The following is a 27,481-nucleotide window of genomic DNA, read 5'->3' as shown; positions in this document are numbered from 1 at the left end:
CGATTTTCTTGGTTTTGGGAGGAAACGATGACCAAGCTTGAAGGCGCACAAGGAAAATGCAATGGAGGCCAGAGATGGAGCTCAGAGACGTATTCGGAAATGGGGATTATCGCGGCGTCCAACTATGGATTCGCCGGAAGGGATTTTACTTTCAGGTGATGGAAAATCGAGTAAAAACATACGGAGAGAGAGGGTACTGTAAGTCGCAGGCGGGGAGGAAAGTAAAATGCAAGTTTGGCGCCTGATATTTATTCAGTGATTTCGCAGCGAAAGTTTTTGCCTCTAAAATAATTAAAGCCGCTACGATATAGTAAGTGACACTTCTGGCCACTTAATCAGTGAATCAATGCAGCGATTAATAAATCGCTGTTATATTGCATATATTAAGGCGATTTTTTTGGCAGCAGATAACAAATCACTAGGAAAAGCCAAGATTCTTGTAGTGATTAGAACAAGCAAGAACTTGAAGGAGGCTTAAGTAGGGAGGAAGAATTTAACACAAAATTATTTTAAAAGGGAAACAATTGATTTTTTAATCTCGGAGGAATGTTTAAGGTCCAAATTTTTAGTTTTAAGTACCAGTCGAACAATTTCCAAGTGGCCCTGGACCGTTGGATGGACCCAAGTAGTTTGATGGACTCAAGTAGTTTCACTGTTTAAATACTCTCTCATACAGGCATTGGAGTGGTCAAATGACGATAAACTGGTGGGCTGAGGAAACCGTTGACCAATAAGAGGTTGCAATCTATCCAAATTTCTACCCTGTTAATGACATAAGCTCATAAAAAAGGTTATGACTCAGTGTGACATCAACCTTCTTAGCCAAAATACCAGCACCTAACTGATCGTCATACCAAAACTTATGCTTCCTTCCTTCACCCTCCGTGTTGTGCCAACTTGGATGGAATCTTTTAATAAAGATAAATGACTTTACTTTTACATATTTCGCCTAAAAGATATACAGGCATTTAATAAGGATTTTCTTGCAATTGCATATCAAGTAATTTGAAGAGAAATTTTTCTAGTCCGATAATTCTAAGAGTGAATTTAACCCATAACGTTCAGTTCATACGGCTTGCTCTTGGACCACTACACCACCTCTTGGATTCTTAGCTCCTTTAAAACCCGACAAGGAACATTTAAGGCAGATAACATTGGAAGGGGCATCCTTGAAAGCACATGTTTCACCAACACTACCCTTCCTCCACTGGACAAGAGTACCACTATTGAATATAGGGATTTGTTGTGAGTAGAGATCATGTCAGTTTACAAAGTTTACAACTGATTGTCATATAATAGATTTAGAAGTAGTTTTTTCTTTTGAAGATTTCTTCAAACATCTTCTCGTCCTCAGCATAATGACTGAATCAATGTACACATACAGAAGACTCAAACTACTCTATCAAACAGCACTTTAGCAATGTGGAAGTTGATGGTCCCATGATCACAGTAAGCTGCATAATAAAAACTCTTTGCTATTGCGAGAAAAGTTTGCTTTATATCAGAATGAATATCATCTTTGGAGTTGTGGAGTACCAATTGCACAACTTCTTGCATCTCAGATTCTATTTCTGGGGTTGTGAGGCAATAATTAGAATATGAAGTGATATTGTGGCTGCATTTGTTGTCTACCTGCAAGATTTAGAAAATCCGCTCATGATCAGAAAATTAGGAACCTCCAAGAAATTAACAACTGGAAATGAAAGCATGAAATCAATACCTGTTCCAAAAGCTTAAACTGATGAGTAGATGTAGATTTAATTATTTGTATTATGTTGTTAACATAAAGTAAATCTAATTTTCAACACTTAAATCGGCCTTACTAAATAGAAATCATCTTTTTGATAAGACAAAGCATTGGCAACATACATTGCAATCAGCCAAATGGAAAGGTTTCAAAAAAGAAAAAACATCAAAACACAAAGACACAAGCTGATAATGGCTTGCTTTTACAAACAAGGTCCCATATAAATAATATACTGTTTTTGGTCAGAAATATGCCGAAATGTTTATCATGCTTATAGAAAAAAATGTCATAACTGTTATGCATATTGCATAAATTAAATAAATGCCAAATGACAAACAATAGCTAAATAGAATAAATATTGAGCTAAGTAATATCTATCTTATCCAAATATTTGATGTTGTGTCTCTTTATTGGAAGAAAAATGACTTGTACAATCATAAAATATACAAGTTTGGACAATTGCTTTGAAAATGACGGAGCGCATCTAGAATTCATATGAAAAGTAATTTTTTTTTAAAGAGATTGTCCAACTTTTACACCCTAAAATTATATATAACATTATTGATATTTTCTGAAAACAAACCTTGTCCTTTTGGTAAGAGCTAAGTTTGTAGCAGACTCTGTTAATGAGGCTGGACAGTCTCTTATATTGAGCATGAGACAATAGCTCTTCTGAAAATGAATGGCCTGCAGTGATCACATTTATCATATGCGCGAGTAGCTCTGCCTCTCCTTTGTGCCTATCGCCGTCGCTGTACCACTCAAGCAGCCACTTCTCCCACTATATTTAATAGTAACACACACACAAAGAACAATGAAAAAAAGAAAAAGTTATTCACGCCCTTTTACTTAATGGGGCATGCTTTATAAGGCCACCAAATCAAACATGTTGATGTAATTGGCTATAATTATGTGGTACTGGTTTCTTCCTGTTAAAACATGCATGAAAACAGACACGGGTATTAATGAATCAAAATGCATTTTATCATGTAAACCATTATTTTAATTGATGCAGCCAATCATATTAGTGAAGTGTACAAAAAATATGTAAAAGTGATTGTAGATAAAGTTTTTGTATTAAATATTGCTTATATGGATTTTTATTGGGACATCATTAAAGGCTCAATAAAGGGTTAATTACAAAATGAGTCCCTAAGTTTTATCTCGTTCTCAAATCACTCACTCGGTTTCAAATTTGTATACTCAGAAAATAATTTACTTTCTGAGTATACAAATTATTGCAGTTAAATCCTTTCATCCAATTAATCAGGTAAATGCTCCAATTGACAAATGTCAAGGCTGTCACATGGCAATCAGTGGAAGCTAGACACGTGACATTAAAAAAATAAATAAATCTAAGAGCAAGACTATAAATATAAAACTGTTTAAAATTATGCAAGATAGTTGATAGTTCATCTGTAGTTCTGTTGCTACCAAAGTGGTTGCTTTCCAAGAAACTCACCGCTTGCCGTAAATGGTGGCTAATTTCTTGTCTGTCTTGATCAACTATTGACTCCAATGAGAGATGATTTAGGAACTCAAGCAATATCCCGAGGAGTGCCTCCCCATTCTTCTTTGTATTTGACTTTCTGCAACTAATATCATGTGAGTATGACTTCTCCATCCATGTCTTTTAGTTTTTTATATAAAAAATAGGTGAAAGCGAGAGTACTGCATGGGTATGGAAACCCATGTCGGATCAAGTAACTCCAAATTCCGTATCGCTGCAAATAGGTTGAGTTTCTTCGGGTATGTTTATTGTTTGGCAACCAAAACCGTCTTTGAAGTCGATGATAATTTTTGAATAAAAATTGTTTTGTTCCCCAAACATACAACACTTGTCTTGTAATTAATCCCTCAAAATTCTTGAAAACACCAAAACTTAAAAGACTATATAGTTTTTTTTTCTAAAATTAAAAAAAAATATGTTAGACATGAATAGCCCTCCTAGAGTGGTTGCCACTGTAGTGGCCCATATTGGGCCAAGCTCCTCATAGGCAAAATCTAGATCAAGGGGCTATTGGTTGTTCCTTTAACCACCGTGGTGGCTTGATCTGGGCTGGCATAGCCTCTAGCAGCTGAGGGTAGCCAAATTTGGGGTGTTGCCGGTAGCCAGATGGTGGCCAAGCTAGCCATCCCATAGTGGCAGTCACTGTAGGATAGTTGTATTTTTTTTTTTAAATAAAGTTTTAAGTGATTTATTAGAAAGATTAATTGAAAGCTTTTACACCATACATTATTCACGTAGTATAATTTGATTTAAAAGATAAATTTTAAAATTTAAATTTTATAAGTCAAAATATACTATGTAAATTGTATATGGTATATATAAAGACTTTTAAATATCATCACTCTATTTATTACATCAACCTGAAAGCTCTAAAAAATCTACATCCAAGTATATTTTAAATGGATCCCACCACTTTTTCATACTTCATCAAATGATCATTTAAACAATATTTTATAATTATTTATGAAACACTTTTACATTATTTATAAAAACTTCTTATATCCCGACATCACCTTACTATTGGTTTCATAATCAAATTAGCATCCCACTAAAGACCAATAGGAATTCCCATTTAGTGGTCCAATAATAACCAAGAGAATATTGATCTATTCAAAATGTTGAATGTCGGAACGTGAGAGCAATTTGCTTAAAGTAATTATTGTTACACTGTTAATCTTTATAGAGAAATAATGATATTCCACATCATACCCTGCAAATTGAATGTTGAGAAGGCAGAGAAGAAAAAGTTGCATAACAAGTTGTGTAATCTCGTTGATAAATATGAGGAGATGGCCAAGAAAGATGGGGGGTTATCCTCAATCGATAAGCTGCTCAACCGCATAGATTTATCCTATAGAGTGGAGGTTATGGCAATGCTGCTGTGAAAATGACCCACAGCATACCTCTTGACCATTAAGCAAAAGGAAGAAGCGAGCTTGAAGGCAAGCCTCTCCCGATTCAACAAGAAACAATTAACCAATGATGATGAAGATGAGAAAATTACACTGAAAGCCCTTCTTTTGGGGGGGGGGGGAGGGTTTATGGTCTCGAAGCCCATTCATGGTGCAGTTATCATGGATCAGGACTTCATCAATACTAAGAGAGTTCATGGACAAGGTTGACAACTTTACCAATGCCAAAGATACACTTCAAGCCCTAATTGCACTATGGAAAGCAAAGATGAAAGAAGTAGGTAAGGACCCTCCGAGATCGAGCGAGAGAAGAACCTCGGAGAAACATGGGCAAAGTAACCATGACAAAAAGCAGGAGAGGCGAGCGCTCCCTCGTGAACGTGATTTGAGATTCATTCACAACAATTTGAATATAAAATCCAAAAAAGGGTCATCGAACCAGGGGGAGGAGAGGACGATGTTTTTGTACCTACCATTAACAAAGCAAGATCGAAATGGTTGGCGAAGCAGGAGCCCTAAAAGGTGGTGACCAACAAGGAAGATTATCGAGATGCTCTTTGCCAGAACCCAAATCATGACAAGACACCAATGGGAGACATCCGTGTGATAGCAAGAGGGTTTACTAAAGGAGGGACCTCTGGATCCAGCAAAAAAGTGTACGCTCGTCAAGCAAGATACAAGGAACTGTACACGACAGAAAGACTTTCCAAACAACGAAGGCATAAGAACCTGGAGAGCCTTTCCTTTGGGGAGGAAGATTGCGATGGGGTCTTATATCTGAATGATGATGCATTGGTAATAATGTTGTTAGTTGCAAACTACACTACTAGAAGGATTTTGATCGACAATGGGAGCTCAGTAGATATCCTCTTTTGGGATGCACTCGTCAAAATGGATATTGATCCTAGTAGACTGTGACCGTTGTCCGCACCATTTAAGGGATTCTCCAGAGATGCAGTACATCCCTTAGGTGCAATAACCCTACCAGTCACAACCGGGAAAAAGGTACACACCACCACCATGATGACCTATAAAGCTATAATGGGCTCCCGATGTTGAACAACATCAAAGCCATTACCTCAGCCTATCACCTAAAGATGAAGTTCTCGACGGAGGCAAGAGTAGGAGAGGTTAAAGGTGATCAAGCCCTAGCTCGGGAGGTCTATGTACAAGAGCACAAGACAAGGAGAGTGGATGCCCGTAAATTAAAAAACTAGATTCAGGTTAAGGTTCCTCCGTCACTGCCAGTCCTCCTTAACAGTGACATGGAAATGCAGGATGAAGAAAACTTGCAATAAGTAGAGGCAAATGAGCCATTCGAGATAGTAACGTTGCACCTAGAGTAGTCGGAGGCTACAACACAAATCATGACCAAGTTCCAACTCGAGATTTGAGAGGCACTGAAGTAGGTCCTGGTCAAATGTAGAGATGTGTTTGCATAGAGCCATAAAGATATGTTTGAAATAGACAACACAGTCATCAAGCATCACCTTTGTGTTGACTAGGTCTGCTAGAAGAGAAGATTATTTAGCACAGAGAAAACGTGTCCATAGCCAAAGACGTCGATTAACTGCTCATTGCAGGATTCATCAGAGAAGCCCACTACCCCGAGTGGCTACCCATTGTCGTACTATTGAAGAAACCCAATGGCTAGTGTAGGATGTATGTGGACTTCACCAACCTAAACAAAGCCTGCCCAAAGGACAACTTTGCCTTACCACACATCGACTTGATTGTTGACTCCACGATAGGGCATTGCATGCTAAGTTTCATGGACACCTACTTGCGGTACAATCAAATTTGGATGAACATGGCTGACAAAGAAAAGATAGAGGACTGTATTACTATCAAGTTATGCTATTTGAGCTAAAGAACGCTGGGGTAACATGCCATAGGCTCATGGCTCGAATGTTCAAAAAACAGATTGGGTGCAACATGGAGGTGTACTTCGATGATCTACTAGTTAAAAGTAAGGAGTTGTCTCAACACCTGGAGGATTTGAGGGAAGCCTTCATTGGATAGTACCAATTTCTAGATTTCATAGTGTCTAAGAGAGGAATATAGGCCAACAAGGAGAAAATCAAAGCAATCAGGGATATGAAGCCCCCTCAGAACATCAAAGAGAGCAAAAGGCTGACTGGTAAACTAGCACTACTGAATAGTTTCATGTTGTAATGAAAAAATTGGTTAGAATTAGATGACTATATGATAAGGCTTATCTTATCATTATATTTGAAATTATTAGATGAATATAAAATAATTATTGATTTATCTTTAAACAATAATGAGTCTATTTAAAAGTCTTAAGAGGTTGTTTAGATAAGTCATTGAAGTAAAAATTGAGTCCAAAAGGATCTGTATTTATCTAGAATGAAAGCTGAACAAAGATTAGTCAATGCAAAAGAGAATTAACGTGAAATGTCAACAATTCATCAGGAGATGTCCTCGCGACAGATTCTATCAGCAGAATCCTACTTCAACTGAAACTCTTTCTAGATTTTTTGTTTAAAAGATCCTATTGGTTAGGATCTGCAAAAATTTAGATCTATATATTTTCTAGAGTACTTTCTAGTACATATTTTGGTACGAAAATTCCTTAGTGAATTTTGATATTTGTGATCTCTCTTTGCGTGTGATCATGCTTCAAGTGTAAATGATCATTAATTGGATTTCAGTCACTGGAGTTCCAGGAGGGAAGTCAATAGTTTGAAGATCACCAGAGGTTCTGTCTGCTACTGCGGTAGAAGACAAATAGGTTATTTGTTTGGATAAGTAAGAGAGTCAAGTTACAAAGTTTTTATAATTTAGAATTACTTGTAATTAATTTTTAAACAATAATACTGACTTTCCTAGGTTTGGCTGCCCTATAAGATTTTACCTTTTGTTTTTTAAAGGGTTTCCCTTCATAACTAATGGTTGTGTCTTGCAAATTTGTTTATTTTCTTTAAATATCTGATTCATTTAATAATCATAATATTGAGATCTAACCAATTTGTTCAAGAAAATTGGTAGATAATTTTGTAGTTTTATAGGGGCACTTGGAGAATTTCGATTGGCATCAGAGCTTGGTTCACTCATTCGAGTGTAACCTGTGCCCTTGTAGATCATGCCGACGTCATTATATGTTCCATCACACTTCGATGGAAAAAATTATGCTTATTATAAAATTTTATATGAGAGTTTTCCTCAAGTCTTTGGATCAACATGTATAACATTCAATTGAACGAAGATGGACTAAACCCAAGATATCTATAGATGCTTGGACGAAAGATAAAATCAACAATTGCAATTGGAATAACAAAGGACTTAACACTATTTTCATGACGGTATCCAACGAAGAATTTAAAAGAATCTCTATGTGTGAGATTACTAAAGAAATTTGGGATATTTTAGAGGTTACACATAAAGGCATAAGAATAGTAAAAATTCAAAATTGTAGATGCTAACTTCAAAATTTGAAGAGATTAAAATATTGGAAGATGAGAATTTTAATGATTTTTATGTTAAACTAAATGATATTGTGAATTTCAGGTTTAATTTCGGCGAGACGGTGGAGGATTTAAGGGCCGTGAGGAAGATTTTGAGGTCTCTACCTGAAAGATTTCGGCCTAAGGTTACTGCCATTGAGAAAAGTAAGGATTTGGATAGAATAAAGGTTAAAGAGCTGGTCGACTCCTTACAAACGTATGAATCCTTACTTCCTCAAATAAGAAACGGTAAGTCCATTGCTTTAAAAATAGTAAAAGAAGATCAAGATGATTTATCTGATTAAGAAAATTTTAACAATGAGGATATAGATATCTTTGAAAGAAAGTTCAAAAATTCATATTTAATAAAAAGTCTAGTGGAAAGAAAAAAAGGTAAAAAAATTTCTGCAAAGAAAAATTATTTTGAAAAATGGAATAAAGAAAAATATGATAATAATGATAAAGTAAAATGTCATGAATATTCTGGTTATTGTCACATAAGAATTGAATATCCAAATTTCAAGAAAAGTAAAAGAAAAGTATTGAATATCACACTTAATGACAGTTCATAATCTGTAACTTTAAATTCATCATCTGATGATGAAAATTCTTTTGTGACTTTCTCTATTGTTATTAATGATTTTTTGATATTAGGTTAACAAAATCTGAAAGTGATGACTATGATAGTGATTTGGAGGTTGTTTTAGTTGTGGATGATCATGTGTTAAGTTTATAAGAAGCGTATAAATGATCTATGTGAGAAAGTGATCAAATTAAAGAAACTCAACAAGAAGTTGTACAATAGATTTGCTGCTGTGGAGAATGAGAAAAACAATCTTTCTGAGGCATTAAAAATTTTTGATGTTGAGGTATCAATATTAAAAGATCAAAAGGCTACACTAGAAAAAGAATTGAAAAAGTTTCAGGAGTGCAAACAAAAAACAACAATATAGAAACTTGAAGATATGTTGAGTTTTCAAAAATCTTGTTGTGATCGCACAAGTTTGGGGTATATGACTTCCCAATGTATGAAACTTAAAGGCTCATCATCCGCTGCCACTTCATAAAAAAATATCATCTTTGTTAAAGGAAGTCAAGATGAGGAAGCTCCAAAGAAGGCCGTGTCTAAAACTCATGTTTCAAGAGTCTCACATGATAGATCAATGACAAAGAAGCCCAACCAAGGTAAGTCCAAGGGTAAGTTTACTCCTATTTGTCATTTTTGTGGTATTCTTGGCCATATAAAACAACATTGTTTTCACTTAAGAAAAATATAAGAAAAGAAGGAAAAGTAAAATATACAGGGAAGGAAAATAATTTAGAAGGTTGAAGAGTTGAGTTATCAAATAACCTCCATAAGTCTTAAACTTGGTGTTAGTAGATTTTTACTTTCAAAATAAAGAAAAGATCATATAAATTTGTGTTGATGAAAGGAATAGGCCAAAATTTAAAGCAAAGTGGGTGATCAAAGAAGATGTCATGTCACATTAATTAATAGAACTACTTGCATGTTCTTACATTTTTTATATTATTGCATTAGTCTAGGACATACATTTTATTTTTTTGTTTTGCTTTTATGTTTCAGTTTTTTAGTTTTAAATAAGAAAACTATAATATAAGCAATTTTTATGGTTTAGTTCAAAGTTTTTCTTTTAGAAAAGTGCATGCTTGATATGTCAAAGTTTAAGCACTTGTGTTCTCACTTGATAAGTTTTTGAACCTGTGCATCTCTCTACTTTATGCATACTAACCCTACGGGTCATCTTGGCAAAGTTCATTTACAAATTACTATGAGGAGCTTATATGTATGCATATTATAATTAAAGTTTACATTGTTTAATGAGATGCTCACCATAGAGGGAGTCCATGCCTTAAATTGACTAATAATAGTTGAACTTAGTGCAATAATAAAGAGATCTCCACTTGTCAAACACAAAAGTTGATCTATATAGAAAAAGTCGATGTTAAATCATTGCAAAAAAAGGCTAACACCCTACATGGATCTATCTCCTTAAGTCATTATAGAAAGAATTGTTGCTCTAATCATTGTGGAAAAAGATGAGCAACAAAAATGGACGTAAAAAAAAAAAAAAAAAAAAAAAAAAAGAAAAGAAAAAAGGATTGTGCAAACTAGTGTTTGGAGGAGATGCTCATGTATCTAGGCCCTAGCATAAAGTTTGAGTTTTGACATGAGTGACAATTTCTTGGGAGCATCTATGAGAAGAAAATACTCACGAATAATATTATCAAAAATATATTGAAGAAAAAAGGAAATAAAGAGTTGCTACCTTATATAAATTTGCTCACTTACACACTCACATGAACTTTGATATTGATGATCTTATGAGTAGTGAACAGTCATAGTGATAGTTACAAATAACATAGTGTACTCTATTGAATTTGTTTTGTGAGTAGCAATGTGTTTGAACTAAGATGCATCTAAACATGTTACTTGTTTCATTTTTATATAAATATAAAAAAAAAATTAAATTAAATTATTTTTTTATTTTCTTATTATTAAATAAAATAAATAAAGTAATAAAAATATAAAATATTATTGGAGGTTGGGTGGATATTGGGTAGTGATATAAATCTGGGTGATATTAGTTTGACTAAGTCCAAGAAAATTTATTTTTACTGGACATAAGTTTTATTCTTGATTTTTTGCTTAGAATTTCTAGTCGGTTTCTTGGTTTTGCTGTTTGTACTTTTGATAGGTTCGATATTACATTCATTAAGCAGGTTTTGTCACCAATCCGCTAAAAGAGGAGATTGTAAAGATAAAAATTGGTTAGGATTAGATGACTATATAATAAGGCTTATCTTATCATTATATTTGAAATTATTGGATGAATATAAAATAATTATTGATTTATCTTTTAAAAATATTGAGTCTATCTAGAAGTCTTAGAGGTTGTTTAGATAAGTCATTGAGGTAAAAATCGAGTCCAGGAGGATATGTATTTATCCAGAATGAAGGCTGAACAGAGATCAGTCAATGTAGAAGAGAGTTATCGCAAAATGTAAGCAATTTGTCAGAGGACATTCTCGCGACAGATTCTATCCGTTAGTAGAATCCTACTTCAAATGGAACTCTTTCTGGATCGTTTATTTAGGAGATTCTATTGGTTAGGATTTGCAGAGATTTAGATTTACACATTTTCTAAAGCACTTTCTAGTGCATATTTTGGTGAGAAAATTCTTTAGTAAATTTTGATATTTGTGATCTCTTTTTGAGTGTGATCGTGTTTCAAGTGTGAAGGATCATTGATTATAGTTCAGCCACTGGAGTTCTAGGAGGAAAGTCAATAAAGGTTCTGACTTCTACTAAGGTAGAAGATAAATGGGTAATTTTTCTGGATAAGTAAGAGAGTCAAGTTACAAAAGTTTTGTAATTATTACTTGTAATTGATTTTTAAACAACAAGATTGACTTTCTTAGGTTTGGCTACCTGATAGGAGTTTACCTTTAAAGAGTTATTTCTCTTCGTAACCAATCATTATATCTTGCAAATTTGTTTATTTTCTTTAAGTATTTGGTTTATTTAATAATCATAATATTGAGATGTAACCAATTTGTTTAAGGAAATTGGTGAAAAATTTTGTGGTTTTATAAGGGTACTTGGGGAATTTCACATGTCTAGATTCACAAATAAATGCTTACCATTTTTTAGGGTCTTGTGCAAGGTACATCCTTTGAACAACGACTATGATTGAGCAATTCAAGCACTGAAGCAATGCCTATCTAGCCCACCACTACTAAGCCAACCTGAGTAAGGGGACACGCTCTATGTATATATGGTGAGATTGACTCACACCATGTCGATGGCCCTAGTCAAAGAAGAAGAGGTAGCTCAGAAGCTAGTATACTACACAAGCTGCGCCCTATAGGGTGCACAGTTGAGATAACCTCCAATGGAGATGCTAGCCTTTGCGTTGGTAATAGCCACCAGGTAGTTGAGATCGTATTCCTAAGCTCACCATGTCGACGGCCCTAGTCAAAGAAGAAGAGGTAGCTCAGAAGCTAGTATAATACACAAGCTACACCCTATGGGGCGCACAGTTGAGATAACCTCCAATGGAGATGCTAGCCTTTGCGTTGGTAACAGCCACCAGGCAGTTGAGATCGTATTCCTAAGCTCATCCCATCAAATTCCTGACAGAAACTCCTTTAAGGAAGATCTTGCAGAAGCCAGATGCCTCCGAGCACCTAGTGACCTGGTCAATTGAGCTGAGAGAGTTCGACATCAATTATCTGCCATGACACACAATGAAAGGATATGGCCTAACAAACTTTATCACTGAGAAGTCCTGGCATGTCTTCATCGATGGCTCATCCTACCACGCTCGCGGGGGAGTAGGGATCCATATAATAAGCGACTTTGGGTACGAACACCATTACATGGCAAAACTCACTTTCAGAACCACCAACAATGAAGCCAAGTACAAAGCGTTGGTAATAGGGCTCTTGATAGTAGAGGCACAAGAAGCGACTGAGGTCGAGGTAAGAGCATACTCCCAAGTAGTCGTTAACAAAATATTGGGAGTGTACACGGCAGGAGGCAAAAAATTGAAGAATTACTTACCTTTGGTATGGAAGAAGAGTGATCGATTTTGTCACTTCAGAATCAAACAAATACCAAGAGAGGATAACAGCATGGCAGACAAACTAGCACGAACAACTTCGGGGATGAAGGAATCTGCCTTGCGGGAAGTGGAAAGTATAGTTATGGAAGTCTCGACAATTGGGACTGAGGTTGCCGAAGTGAGACCAGGAGAACAAGAGTGGGCTCAAGAGGTGGTGAGCTCCCTGCAGAAAAGGAAGGGGCAAGGAAGATCAAAAGATAGGCCACACGGTTTACCCAGATCATTAGAATCCTCTATAAGCAGGGTTTCTCAATCCCCTTAGTGAGATGTGTCTCTTCATAGGAAGTCCAATACGTCCTAACAGAGAGATACATAAAAGAGTGTGTGGAAATCACTCTGGAGGGAAAGCTATGGTGAGAAAGGTTATGAGGGTGGGTTACTATTGGCCCTATACCCTCAAGAACGTGAAAGAGTTTGTCAAAAAGTATGCGAAGTGCCAGGTATTAGCTCCAATACCACACTGCTAGCTAGAGGAGCTAACCTTCATAATGTCATCTTGGCCATTTGCACAATGGAGAATTAACCTATTAGGGTCCCTACCACCAGGGAAAGAAGGAGTGAGGTTTGTGGTCATAGTCATAGACTACTTCACCAAGTGGATAGAAGCAAAACCCCTAGCAAAACTCACTACGAGAAGCATCACCAAGTCTTCGTGGAATACCATTGTATGTCATTTTGGGATTCTCTAAAGCATCATCTTGGACAATGGAAGGCAGTTTGAGTCAGAGCATTATTAAGAATGGTGTATGGAACTGGGGATTCAGTTCAAGTGGTCATCCCTAGAACACCCCTAGGCCAACAAACAACTGGAAGCGACCAACAAATCCCAGCTTGGGATCCTAAAGGAGAAACTTACAAATAAAAAATGAGAGTGGGTAGAAGAACTCCTGTAGTTCTGTGGGCATATAGAACCATAGTTAAAACTCCAATAAGGGGGACCATGTTCACCCTAACATACAGGAACGAAGTTGTGGGATTGGGTTACTGAGATACCATATCCAGCATTTCAATCGAAGGTAGAATGAAAAAGCATTGGAAGAGCACATTGACCTGTTAGAAAAAAAAAAGGGGACAAAGTTGAGGTCCAAGTAAGCCTCAAAAAAAGAAAAATGAAGTGCTACTTTAACCAAATAGCCAAGCCGAGGACCTTCAAGATAGGCGACCTGGTTATAAGAGAAACCAGAACGACCACGCAAGAAGAAGGAAAACTTGGCTGCCATTGGGAAGGACTGTATGTCATGATCACCAACAATCGACTAGGCTTAGACCACTTAAAAGACAGTCAGAGAAAGGAGCTACCCCATCCATGGAACACTAAATGTCTGAAAAAATACTATCCCTAAGTTTGTATCATTAAGCAGTGAAGAAGGACGAATAAAGTTTATTGATTCCCTTTCATGCATCTCCCAACTTGAATGACAATATCATCGAGGTCAAGTCCTTAAACTTGCAATGATTATATAGTCACACAAATCCTCAAACTGTGCGATCCTTGGCCATTGAGGTCAAGTCCTTTGACTCGCAATGATGATATGGGTGTGCAAGTCCTCAGACTGTGCGACTCTCACCCATCGAGGTCGAGTCCTTAGTTTGGTGGTGATGAAATGGGCGCACAAGTCCTCAGAGGTAACAAGTAGATAAGGATTGAATAAATGTAACTAAGAAGATGAATGAGGAATTGATAGAAAATTGTATTAATTCTATAAAACCCAAAGGAACTACAGATGCCTTCTTCGAGGGAGGCTCCTCCAATTGCAAGAAAATAAAAGAATTCCATAATGTTTTGCATAATCGTTTCTGTCAGAAAAACAGATGCTAAATACTATTGAAAATGAAAAGACTAAAGTGCCCCTTAAAAGTCTATGGGCTTATGTTATTACATCATATAATTGCCATCAGGAAAATGAACTAATAGATGGCCCAGCTGTGTTGAAGCCCACGATCCACTTCCTCTCATTCAGCCCATGATGGCCCAATTCCAATAAGCCTTCAGTTAAACTTTCGTATGCCCCCTTTCTCCTAACACTTCTATACTCTAACACTTCTGCACATCATCCACCATGCTCCATGCCCTAAGTCTTATTCCTCTTTCTTCACTCACTGCCCAATTGTGTAACATCAGACTACATGACCCTTGCCCATTGAGATTGAGTCCTTAGACTCACGCTGATGAAGCGGGTGCCCAAGTCCTTAGACTGCTTGGTGACGGGGCTCACAAGTTCTTAGACTGGGCGACTCTCACCCACTGAGGTCGAGTCCTTAGACTCACGGTGATGATATAAGTGTGCAAGTCCTCAGATTGCACAATCCATGCCCATTGAGGTTGAGTCCTTAAACTCCTAGTGTTGAAACTGTAGTGAAAGTTCTTAGAATGCGCAACCCTTGCTCACCAAGCTCGAGCCCTTCAACTTGTGGTGATGACACCAATGCGCAAACCTACAGATTATGCAACCTTTGCCCACCATGGTCGATTTTAGAGGCACAAAGCAACAACAATGCACACAACACAAGCATTAAATAGGACTCAGAAAATTTTTATGAAAATCAATTGTTTGAAATACAAACTGCTCAAGAAAAATTGCTAAACAAGAAAAGGATAGAGGTGCATATTCAAGGAGGATGAGTTGGCAGAGTTGGGGGTGTTGGAGGAGTTATGGATGGGAATGTGTCAGACATCAAGTGCCTCCCTAGAGTGTCAACGAACTGTCGAGAAGCACGGTCGGGCTTGAAAGACTCAAGGTTTAACATCCTCAAGTCGATATGAGTGTTTGCTAATGAAAAGACCCTCAACCTTTCCCCATCAACATTGTAGCCATAATCGAAGGTCCTGTTGTGAATAGACTTGGCAGCCAAGACTTGAAGGGAGAGTCGAATGATCTCCTCGTCGGTAGTAGCCAGCTCGGACTCCTTCAAGTCCTTAATCCGCTGATCGTGAGCTTAAACCCTCCTATCGAGACACAACATAGAGCTAGCTACTTTCATCCACTCACAATTATTCTTCATTGCCGAATGCCAACCATAAAGTTCCTTCAACTCCCCCTTCATCTAGTCGAGGTCAAGCCCCAAATGTTGATTGGCTTCATCAGCCTTCACCACAATCTCAATTAACTCATGACAACGCCCTTTCGTCTCTTCCAACTCTATCTCAAGGCAAGAAAATTATTCCTGTCTTAAAGCCCTTTCTTCTTGCAGCTTCCCCCTAGCCTGGTTGAGCTTGCCCTTGAGATTGATTGCATCTTCATGACAACCTTCTGATCAAGGATCACCTCCAATTCAGCCTTTTCACATTGTAGCTGCGTGACCTCCTTTTTTGCCAAACATATGACTAGACCAAACTTCATCCTCCAAGTCAGTTAGGTCGTTGATGATCCAGGTGGCCAGCTGATCCACACCCTGCTAAAATCCCATACAGATTTAAGAATCCAATTCCAAGAAAGAAAATTAAGAGCCAAATAGATTAATGGCCTACCAAGGGAAAGAAGTCCCTTATCTTGTCTGCTATAGTGTGAATAGAATCGTCCCTTGCCTAAGACCCCCACATGTTCGAGGGTAAAGATGGACTAGGGCATGCCTTGCCCTGAGGAAGGGGAGCCAGGCTATAAAAAGGCCCTAGAAGACAAGGCTTGGAGGCATCTACACTTGGGGGGCAATGTGCCACCCTTAAGGGCTCTTGTTTCTCCTTCATCAAAGGGTTGAGAAGAATCCTTTGTAGTGGGGTTAATCGTTGGGGATTGCCCCTTGCCTCCCCTCTTGATGCAAAATGAGTTCACGACAAGCTTGTCCTCCCAAATAGGGAAGGATGACACTACCCCCACGATGATAATGGGTGAAGAAGGTCCCTTAGTCTTGCCACTTGAGATGGTTGAGGGAATGGAGCTTGAGGTAGGCTCCCTTTCCCTTTCCCGCAAGATCTCGATTACCCCAGTCGAGGTCGCATCTTGGGAAATGTGAGAAAATGAGTCAAGAAGGCTGTGGGAGAAAGCCGCATCAATGTTTGTGTCCTCCGCTTCGTCAACCAACTCCTAGCTGACTGGTGGGATCGATGGAAGGATAAAACTTGGCGAGTGAGCAAAGTCGAGTTCCCAGGAGGGAAACTCAAAGTCAAAGGTTGTGGCTAAGTCTGTAAGGACCTACCCCATTAAATAACCCATACTATTCAAGTCAAGACAATCGTGTCAGATTGGAGACTGTGTTCCCACGGGGACCTGAGCTAATCTAGGATGATTGTTCAATGAACGGAAAGGCTCCAAATCTATTCCAAAACACATCAGGTCCACATGAGGCTCAAGCTCAAGCACTGTTTCCCATCCTTCTCTAGCAAGGTCATGTCAAGCCTTTTCTTATCATGGGAAGCGGTAGATTACCCCATATGGCACAGACTAGGAAGTTAGTCCTATTGGCCTCCTTACTAGGGAACTCTCATCCCTGGCAAGAAATAAAAAAGAGTTTTTCTACCAGTGCTGGCATTGGAATGATGGCCTTCGAATCACGCGAGGTGATCTCGAGGGCGAGAACAAAAGCTACAAATGTTACCTTCCAATGCTTTGATTGCGTGGGTAGTGAGGAACTCTCAAACAGTCAGATCAGAATACTCCTCTCGAGTGGCCTCCAAGACCATTCTCCAAGCCACATGACAACACTCAGAATTCTCCAAGTGTTGGAGTGGAGCTGAGTTGGAGCTAAGTTCAAGAAGTTGAGAACATCATGCACTCGCCAACAAAAAGGGAGTCGTAACCCATGAGATAGGGCACAGGCAGTGAGGGCCCCCCTTCTCAGCGAAATCCTCGGGAAGGAACCTTAAGAATCACTGAATTGGGGATTCCATATGAAACCTTCAACTTCTTAAGGTTTTCTGTAGTGAGGACAAAAGACTATTGAAAACCTTTGTAATAAGGTATGTCGTGGATATAGGAGTCTGGTGCCGCCGAGGACCCCTTCTGTTGGGAAGGGGGAGATCCATGAGAAGGAAGGTGAGAAATGTTTCGGCAAGCCAGTGACACAAATGGGTGATACACAAAAAGGAAAGTTAGGGTTTCGACAAAAAATGTAGACAATGAGGAAGATGAGCAAGCAGGAGTGAAAGGGGCGACAAGAGGGAAGAGAAAGTCAATTTATAAAAGGAGATGCGATATTTGAAGTACCCCATAAGAATACAAGCAAGCAAATAGCAAGATCGCTACGAACAGACCCCATGATATGGTGAAGTTATTAGGTACAAACTCAAAGCCGTTATAGCCCCCAGTGGCATGAGAGCATGCACTGCCCATCAGAACCAATGATACGATGGACAAAAACCATTCATAATTATTAAATTCCTGCCATGCCAACGTGAGGGGAATTTGCAAGGTAATTGGAGAGGCTTTTTTATCTTCACTGTATGAGCCCAACAATACCAATTAAGGTCCATACGAGAAGCCCAATGGATTGAAAGATCACGAGTGCACCGTACGCTTGCCCCAATAAAATCTCACCACCTAATGGGATTAAAATGGTAACTGTTGTCGATAGCTAGAGATATTTCCTCCTAAGGAAATAAAGAGATATTCGCCCACGATATGGCAACCCCTTCCTTCCTAAAGCAAACCTTGGGAACTCGATAATCGAGTCTCTAAGATTTAGGGAAAAGATCGAACTATCTTTATCAGCAATAATCTGCTAATACTATCAATCCTAGATAACTTTTTCTGATCTCCTATCCCAAGGCAACGCACATATATTTCTAACGTAGGCATCAAAGGTGCACCAAACATATCAGGCCACCATCTTTTCTTGTCACAAGTTAATTGTTGAGATCAATTTGCAGTGAAACACTACCAAAACAAGGTTCATTTAGAAAATTCTAGCAGACTATTTTTATTCAAAACTGTCTACAAATTTCAAATTTAAATTTACCTCCTGATAATGTAGTCTCGTGGATTGATGTTTTTCGTGAATTCATTTAGAAAGGCTCTCCTCATTTCTTCCTTATCAAAATAAGATGCGATTGTCTCGACCAATGCTATGGTTTTAACCCAAGCAAGTCGTTCCCTTGACCTTTCCGGTTCATAAATACTGGCTGCTGCCAAAAAATAACCCAACAGAAGGGCTCTTTTGCTTAATCCAAACTCTCCAAGATTGCAGTCTTCGTACCACCTATATATATATGGATCATTATTGCATAACCTCTCAATATATTAAGAATGATTCAGCCAATTTCGAGATCCTTAATTTAATATCTATTGATGTCACATCAATTTTAATTTATAAGATTGATATTTCAAAGATCAGTAAGAAATACATGTCTCATTCTTTGTACTTACTTTTGAATACCATCCAATTCCATCCGATGTAATACTTGGCAATCATTGTAGTCCAATTTTGCCAGTTCTAGATAGGTTTTATTATTGACAAAGGGCATCCTACAGATGAAATCAACAAGAATCATGAGTGTTTTACATATTTTGAATTAATTAAATTTCGCAACATGCATATATAATGTATGATGGTTTGAATATTAGCTTAGAAAAAATGAATATTAGTTTAGATTTTCCATTGGGAAGATGGAACCATCGATCCTTGTCCATTATTAATTTGTATCAAATTAGCATGAAGAAGGCATACATAATGACAGCTAATAGAGCTACAGTTTGCCGAATCAGCCGTACAATATACGTCAGTACGTGCATTAGGCTTCCCTGCTGCGTAAAGGTGGTACTTTTGTAAGAAGATCCTATGATAATTTATGTTCTAAAGTGATAGTTTGGGGTGAAAGTTTAAATTGAAAATTTTGAAAAATTGGTCCAGATTATTGGATTGGACCAGAGCATTTGGTCTGGTTTTGGAACGGTTTGATCCGGGATTGATTCTATGCATGATTCCATAAACTGAATAGAATCGATCCGATTACGGTTCTAAGATTTTCGAGATTGGATCAATTCGTGTTCGTATATATATATATATATATACAATTAATTTTTAATATGATATAAAATATAAAATATTTATTTTTTCTATAATATATAATTATATACAAAATAATTTTATATTATAATTTATAACATAAAATTATAATATTAAACATGAATATTTGCTTGATCATATATTATTAATATAAAATATATATTAATTATATTTTTAGGCCAAATAAATTCTCAACATATTCCTTTGAATCTATTTGATAATACATAATATATTGTGGTAATACTAATATATATTAGTATAGTAATTACATTTCGTGTTAATTAATTGGTATACATCAGTATACTTATGTATATTAATACTAATACTATATTAAAATATTATAACTTATTAATATTAAATCACTTTTATATAGTAATACTAATATTTAAACCACTATAACTTATAATAATATAATTATAATAAAACAAAAAAATCAGAAGTACTGGTTTAGAAATGTAATTGGTGCGGAATCAATTCTTGAAAATGTAGAATCGGGATAACCAATTTGGTTCTAAAAATTGTACAAAATTGGACCCGTTACACCCTAGTGACAGCTACCGCATGCAATAAAGGGATACTAGCTTATGACAAACAATATTATTTTGTTGCGATTAATGTTTTGAAACCATGCATCAACGCTGACTGTTTGTCTGATCATTTGTCGTCTCGTTTGTTCTCACTAAAATATAAAGCTACTTTTTTTTTTTTTTTGATACATTTGAGGGAGGGGGTGTTTGAACTCCAGCCATCAATTTTGGACCATATGGATTATGCCAATTAGATCACACCTTTGACAAATATAAAGCTACTTAAAAATTATTCTTACGTACGTCTATCTTTCGTTAATTCATTGAAGGGTAAGGTTGTCAAGTAGCAACCAATCAAAGCCACATTTAAATGACACCTCAGCAGTCTTTTAAAAAAAAAGTAAATCTAAAAATACAAAAATAAGAATAAAAAGATCGTTAAAAATAGATAATATAAATTGAATACCACAAAAAATTAATTTCTTTTAAAATTTGCCCTAGAAGGTGCCAAGGGGATGCCCATCCCAAAAGCAGGCGAGTGGCGAACAAGCCGCCCTGCATTGGTTTGTAGGTGGCTCGTAGAGTGGGCTGCTACCACCACTTGTGGTTTTCGGAACCATCACGAGGCCGTGGCAACAACCCAACCCAGGAGGGGGTAGAACTTCTCCCTCTACTTCTACCTACGGCCACCCTCTGAAACTCATTACACTCTCAAGGATTCTTGGTATATTATTTTCAAATAAAAAAAGCACATTTTAGTTTTTATGGATTTTTAAATAATTTTAAATTTATTTGGTTATTTTCTCACTTTTTTTAAATTAATTATAAAGATTTTTTAATTTGAATTGGATTTCAAAAAATCTTATATAGAGAGAGAAGTACCTGTAAAGGGTTTTGCCAATCCAGACATCATCTTTGCCACCATACTGTTCCAAGTAGAATCTTGTCTCCACGCGAGGTAAGCTTGCATACCATGGGACTTGCAGTGCGTACCATACCTGTTTTATATCGCTATTATCATTAACTACGCGTTATATCATGAACAGATATGGTTATATCTATCTAAGAGTACTCTTATTGGACTCTCTAAACGTTCTGCCAAATTTTAGCTAAAAAAAAATTTAGTGAGGTCATGTCCTTGACAATAGATAATATATATAAATTCTAAAAAAACTTTAGACTATAGGAAAAAAATTAGCGGCATTTGATCTATTTATATTAAAATTTTAGAGAGTTTTAGAAAGCAAATGGAGATTATAATTTTTTTTTTTTAGGGTGAACTCTCTATATTTATAGAATTATATATAAAATTTAGGTATATTTTGAAATTTCAAAAAATCTTTGGGCGCATGGCCCTCCTTAAGGCCAAGGTGATTTCGCCACTGAATGTGAAGAAATCTTAATGAATAACAATGTTATAGGAAATGTTATAAGATCTACTACTTTTGACTATCAAGCAGCCAAGTAATTAATTCTTGCCATTCTGCTAATGAATATAAAATAAGCATCAATTTATGAAATCAGAGGGGCGGATCATATTTACCTCGCCGGATAAGTCCTTCATAATGATCCATTTATCAGAGAGCTGATTAGCAGCTTGTCTTTCTCTCAAGAAGTTGGATGAGAATTGCTTTGCATCCTCAAGGATCTTCTCTCCTGGAAAGAGCACCTGAGATGCCCTGTATAGGTTAAACATTCCCGTCACAGCCTGTGTAGACTGCCTGCCAAAGCAGCAGAACTCCCCACCTTTCTCAAAATGCTGAAACACATCTGTCAAGATCATGTCAAAAAAAAATAATTAATTTAGAGTTTTTCCTAAGCAAGTATGATTTTCAAATATACATACCTAATGTGACACTCATATATTTTATTTTATTTTTTAATTTTTTTAATAGTTAAGTAAGTGATTATTAGTGAATTTACATTTTTTAATTTTTTAATAGTTAAGGATATTTAAAAAAAACAAAAAAAGATTTTTTGGGAGACTTTTCTCTGCGGCCTAAAGCTTAGGAATATAGGCCCAGCCATGGGGGGTCCAGGGAATCTGGGTAAACCCCAGCCTAGGGAGGTCCTTTGAGCCCAAAGAAAAAGAAATAGAGGACACTTAGGTGCCCACCTGCCACCCGACCCCAAAGGAGTAAGATCGGCAAATGACCAATACAGAATAAAAAAATCATAATCATCTGACAACAAGCAAAGATGAGAGGAGTAATTCGATATAAAAACAACTTCCAGACATCAAAATAGAGGTTAGACTCTTGATACTCTTCCTACTATTACCCCCAGTTCTCTTGTGAAAAACATTATTAAATTAGGCATCGGAAGGCCGTCCCCTAGCCACCACCACGGCTGCCATCCCAGAGACTTATTTTGTGCTTTCGGGCTCCCAAATCGAAGACCCGACCTTCTAAGAGAGAGCTCAACCCAAAAGTATACAAAACATGAAATCAACAAGATTCATTTGCACTAATGTGCATATTTAAAATGTACATTTGGTTTGTGCACCCTAGCATTATCATTTTCATTAATTTATGTAGAAATCACCGATCATATTGATCGCTATATATATAATGTACGTCTAATTACAGGTTGTGAGCGGCGAAATACCAGCAGAAACCTCGTGGCCATGCAACCTAAGTAACCTGAATCCCATGGCCGTGTCATCAATATCATAAACCTTAGAATTTCTTGCCCAACATATCCCTTTATGTGTCCAATATCTGAAAAATTAAAAATTAATAGATACTTTTATCTGAATTGATCATATCCAATTATAAAATACTAATGTAGTGGCTGCATGGGTCAAATATATATACCTGGAAACATAATTTATACATTCCTTGATCTCTGGTTGAAAGTATCTGGAAATTCCTAGCCGCTGTAGCCGATCCACTGTCCAAATGTGTTCATACAAGTCCACTGGATACACGCAGGGGACTAAAGGCAGAATAAAGCTTAGAAAAATCGATCGAAAAGAAATAGCAAGGAGAATATACATATATATATATATATATATATATTGTAACAAGAGAAAGAGAATTGAAGAAGTTTCTATATCAATATGTAATGAAAAATGTTTTAGCTATAAAGAAAACCTATAAAAGTATATTCACAAAATGATTTAGCTTGAAATAATACGTTAGATTGTAAAACAACTTTTATAATAGATCTAACATATATATCATATGAAATAATGCCTGTTTATATATTTACTTTTGTTAATTGTTGAAAAGATACAGCTTTTACCTCCACCATTAAACCTCCGGACCACCCTTTTTAAGTAGTTCAAACAATTTAGGTCTTTGGTCTGCATGACTGCGAAGGCAGTGGAGGAAGGAGAGAACAAGAAGGACCCATCTTGGCACTTCAGTTTAAGAATCTTTTCCCAGTCTAGGTCTGGCATCCCTTCCAAGCTATGGAGCAACGTTGTGGGCAGTTTGTGCAATATGTCCCTTGGTATCCTGTCGCAAAAGATAATAATCAGGAATGTCGACCTTTTTCTTATTTTTGGGTGAAGTTTGGGCAATCATGAACCGAATCTACGTACCTTTCGAGTTTTACATTTCTCTTTGCATATATATCTTGAAAGATAGGAGAATCGTAAGGTATTTCAATGTTTAAACGTCGAGCAATTTCCAGAAGCGAAGGAAATGCAACTTCAAAGCCAATTGGCATGTGCTCATCATTATCGGATTCAAGCTTTGACATATTTTCATTCAAAAATGAAATTCCTATTAGAATGGACAGTAGATTTTGTTTTAGTTCACATTATCCCATTTGCACAATTACGTTCTTACCCTCACTTGCATAATTACATTTTTGTCTTCTAATTCATCATTAAAAATACAATTATTCTAATATTAATTAGATGAACAGTTGAATGAATAGTACATTTTGTTTGGTCACCCCATCCCATTTTCACAATTACATTTTTGCCCTTATCTGCATAATTACATTTTTATCCTCTACGTCATCATTAAAAATATATTTAAATTATCTATTATTCTAATATTACTTAGAATAAAATAATATGAACTTATAAATAATCTAAATTGAAGATTTTGGTTTATTGAACTTTTGTGGAACAACTTAACAGCTTACGATTTTTTTTTTTTTTTATTTCTTCTTAGGTTTAAAAATAATAGTATTTTTTGTATATAATAGTGTTTAGGTGGTGGTATATATCAAAGCAGAATCCTTTTTGAACCTTGACTTTATAGTTCATTTTATTTAATTAAATATTTTAGAAATTGAATTTACTCATTTTATTTTACAAGAAAAAAAAAAAAAAAAGAGCTGTTAATTAATACCTTTTTCGTACTTTTCAGGAAGAATGTTCCATGATTTTAAGGCAATAACGCAGGCTAAAGTGTTGAGTATCCGATCATAAGCGAGGAAGATTTCATCGTCGCCCCATGAACCATCGGGAAGCTGATTATTGGCAATCCAGCGAAGGGTAGATGGGAATTGAGGAAGACCACTTCCATTGACATCTTGTACAAGAGCAACCCAGGCTGTGTCATAAGCCGAAATGCTTATTTCTCCATCATTCATCGACGACAACATCCTTTTGATGGAATCCACGCGTTCCTGTACGTACGTATGTATATGATTTGATCAACGATCGTACAAATCTCACCGAACTCCTTGGTAAAAAAAAAAAAAGTAGATCTGACATAATACAAAGTAATAAAAAATTTATTCCTGATTTATTTTTTATAAATAGTTTGTACAATCATTATTTATGAGAAATTTTATTTTATCCACTCAATTTGACATCATGTATTTTATTTTATTTTTTAATTTTTTTACTTAATAATTAAGAAAATAATTATTAATGTATTAATATTTTTTATATTTAAAAAAATATTTTAAAATGATAAAAAAGATATAAATAAGAAAATTAAAAAAGAAATAAAAGATGATTTTTACGTAGATGTAATAAAAAGCAGTAGAGTAGCACCGCTCTTTATTTATTTGCAACTTGTATATAATATTACCCTTTCCAAGTACTACCACTAAAACATGCATGACACGTCAAAACCATAACTACTTATTTCGAATATCGATATGAAATATTAAGAAATTATTTTAAATAAGTAATAATAATGATTCTTGCCTTTAGAAGATCTGATCATTATAAAAAAACAATATAAAAATTCGTTCTTTTATGGTGGAATTTAATTTTTTTATAAAAGACTTAATGTATTTTAAACTTGTCCCTAACATTATTATTGAAAAGAGTTAAAAGTATGGTTGAAAGAAAAAATCACCTTCACATCGTGATCAGCTTCCCTATCCGTGTGATACTCTACAACCGCACGCCACTTTATGACCGGCAGACTGTGTTGAAAACCGTCTGTGTTTTGGAGACATGATAATTGGTTTAATTATATAAATGCATTTCATATAAATAGAAGAGAAATATTTTAGTTACAGACTAATTTTATAAAATTAAATTTACAAATGATATGATTTGATAAGGTACTTGAAAATTTATTTTTATTGTAGAAAGTAAAATCTCTTTGGAACAGTAGGATTCTCTAAACATACGTAAGACCTTGAGTCTCAAAAGAAATTATTTTTTTAGTCCATCCCCTTTCTCGTATATACCTTGATCAGTCCCAGCTTTGGATTTAGGGCAGCATCTCAAGGGAGAGTTTGGTCGCTTGTGATCTTTGGCCCCCAGTGACCAGAAACCTACAAGGCATGACGGCGATGCAAATAATTCTAGCAGGTATATTATACAGCTACAAATGTGGTCCTCTTGATAGGTGAATGCTATCATTTGAAGTTAATTTGTGTATGAGAATTCCTATCAGCATAAAAATTAAAAAAATAAAAAATAAAAAAATTTAAAAATATAAATTAAAAAATTGACATAATTTTATATGATATATAAGATATATTTTATAATATGATATATATCATATTATAACACGATGATTTATAAATTTTATATTCTTACGAAAAGAAACAGGACAAGAAGGAATCGAATCATCAAAGCAAACATCCAGTAATTATAAGAAATAGTACATATCTTCACTCAAGTACGGAACCCACTTCTATACCGTATTTCCATGCATTGAATGCAAATTACGTTTTGCATTTCTAAAACCACAGCCAGAAACATGTACTTTTCACAGACTTTTGACACTATTCTGCTGCAACGGAGAGAGAATTAAATTCAAGCATACCAAGCGAAGTTTATACATTGTCGGAATCATGAAAGACTCGAGCAGGGTATTCATCAATTCTTACATTGGTAATTTGGAATGGAAGCAATGCTCAAATACAAGTAAAAATTATAAAATTTATATGATTTGCGAAGGTGAAGAACTTACTCTTGAAGGACAAGCGAGGTCGTGGTAGGATGCAGGAAATTGGAGAGGGAGAGAAAAGGTTTGAATGCGAGGACATGACGTCCAGTCATACCAGATGTGGAAAGGATAGCGGAAGTGGGACTGTGGGAGCATTTAACAGACGAGGAAAGGAATAAGCGGACGGGAATGACTTCCCAAGATATTTCTCTTCCGCTAATTATTGAGGCATCAAAACGGCAAACTGCTTTGTCAAATGTCAGATTTGGTAAATGTCGGCAATTCTTGAAAAGTTCTCAAACAAAGTAATAATTTTAGTGCAGCCCCTTCAAAATTACCCTTCAAAGTAATAACTCAATTATTTTTATTTTTTAAACTTTTTTTATTTAATAGTTATGAAAGTAACCGTAAATGAAGTTATGCATTTTTTATTTTTATTTCAATAATAAAATATATTAAAAAATTGTTAGAAAAAAAAAAAAAAGACCAGAAGGTACGCCGTACCACTAGCACTATCCTTTCTCAGACTCTGCTTCCACATAATTTTTACATCTTACATCATAATGACACACGGCAATGAATTTTTGAGATAAATAAAAATAATCACATGAAATGATTTTTAAGGGTGAAATTTAAATTCTTTTTAAATACTGTCAAAAATCACTAACCATTCGAACAAGAAATATTACGTTTGAACAAGATAATTAGGGACCAAGAATTTCATCTCTAACTAAATGATCGTTCCAACATGTACTCTCATTCACTCGTAAAAGAAATAACTAGTCGAACAGATATCAATTACATTTGAACGGAAAATTGTAGGTATAACTTATTAAATTGGCTAAAAATTGACTTATCATTTGAACGATTTTATTTTAATGTTCGATTGAAATGTACTTAGTTCAAACTATTA

At 35.8% G+C, this 27,481-nt stretch overlaps 1 protein-coding gene across 5 annotated transcripts; it reads right to left on the bottom strand.

The window, feature by feature from the left end:
* Window positions 1-1,199: 1,199 nt before the first annotated feature.
* On the bottom strand, window positions 1,200-26,775 carry LOC122318277 (ent-copalyl diphosphate synthase 1-like). 5 transcript variants are annotated; one of them, XM_043135497.1, is made up of 15 exons: window positions 26,593-26,775; window positions 25,862-25,948; window positions 25,522-25,607; window positions 24,559-24,838; window positions 23,796-23,979; window positions 23,495-23,709; window positions 23,065-23,185; window positions 22,856-22,968; window positions 21,792-22,018; window positions 21,131-21,246; window positions 19,082-19,180; window positions 18,675-18,914; window positions 3,210-3,342; window positions 2,331-2,528; window positions 1,202-1,632 (listed from the first exon to the last, which is right to left on the bottom strand). In XM_043135497.1, the coding sequence occupies exons 1-15, from the start codon at window positions 26,666-26,668 to the stop codon at window positions 1,390-1,392; spliced, it is 2,418 nt and encodes an 805-aa protein (XP_042991431.1). In that variant the 5' UTR covers window positions 26,669-26,775; the 3' UTR covers window positions 1,202-1,389. The 5 variants fall into 5 exon arrangements, with proteins under 5 accessions (XP_042991433.1, XP_042991435.1, XP_042991431.1 ...); XM_043135498.1 differs by having other exon boundaries at window positions 1,205-1,632; window positions 3,210-3,336; window positions 26,593-26,774; XM_043135499.1 differs by lacking the exon at window positions 19,082-19,180 and having other exon boundaries at window positions 1,200-1,632.
* Between the last annotated feature and the right edge of the window lie 706 nt (window positions 26,776-27,481).

Source organism: Carya illinoinensis, chromosome 8, assembly GCF_018687715.1.
Source record: "Carya illinoinensis cultivar Pawnee chromosome 8, C.illinoinensisPawnee_v1, whole genome shotgun sequence".
Taxonomy (NCBI): Eukaryota; Viridiplantae; Streptophyta; class Magnoliopsida; order Fagales; family Juglandaceae; genus Carya; species Carya illinoinensis.
This window is presented reverse-complemented; position numbering and strand designations above follow the sequence as displayed.

Coding starts and splice junctions, on each gene's coding strand:
- LOC122318277 (XM_043135497.1), bottom strand. CDS start 26,668: ATGTCCTCGCATTCAAACCTTTTCTCTCCCTCTCCAATTTCCTGCATC. Junction 21,247..21,791: donor TGAAGGACTTATCCGGCGAG/GTAAATATGATC, acceptor GATATAAAACAG/GTATGGTACGCACTGCAAGT. Junction 3,343..18,674: donor CGAGACTACATTATCAGGAG/GTAAATTTAAAT, acceptor ACATGATATTAG/TTGCAGAAAGTCAAATACAA.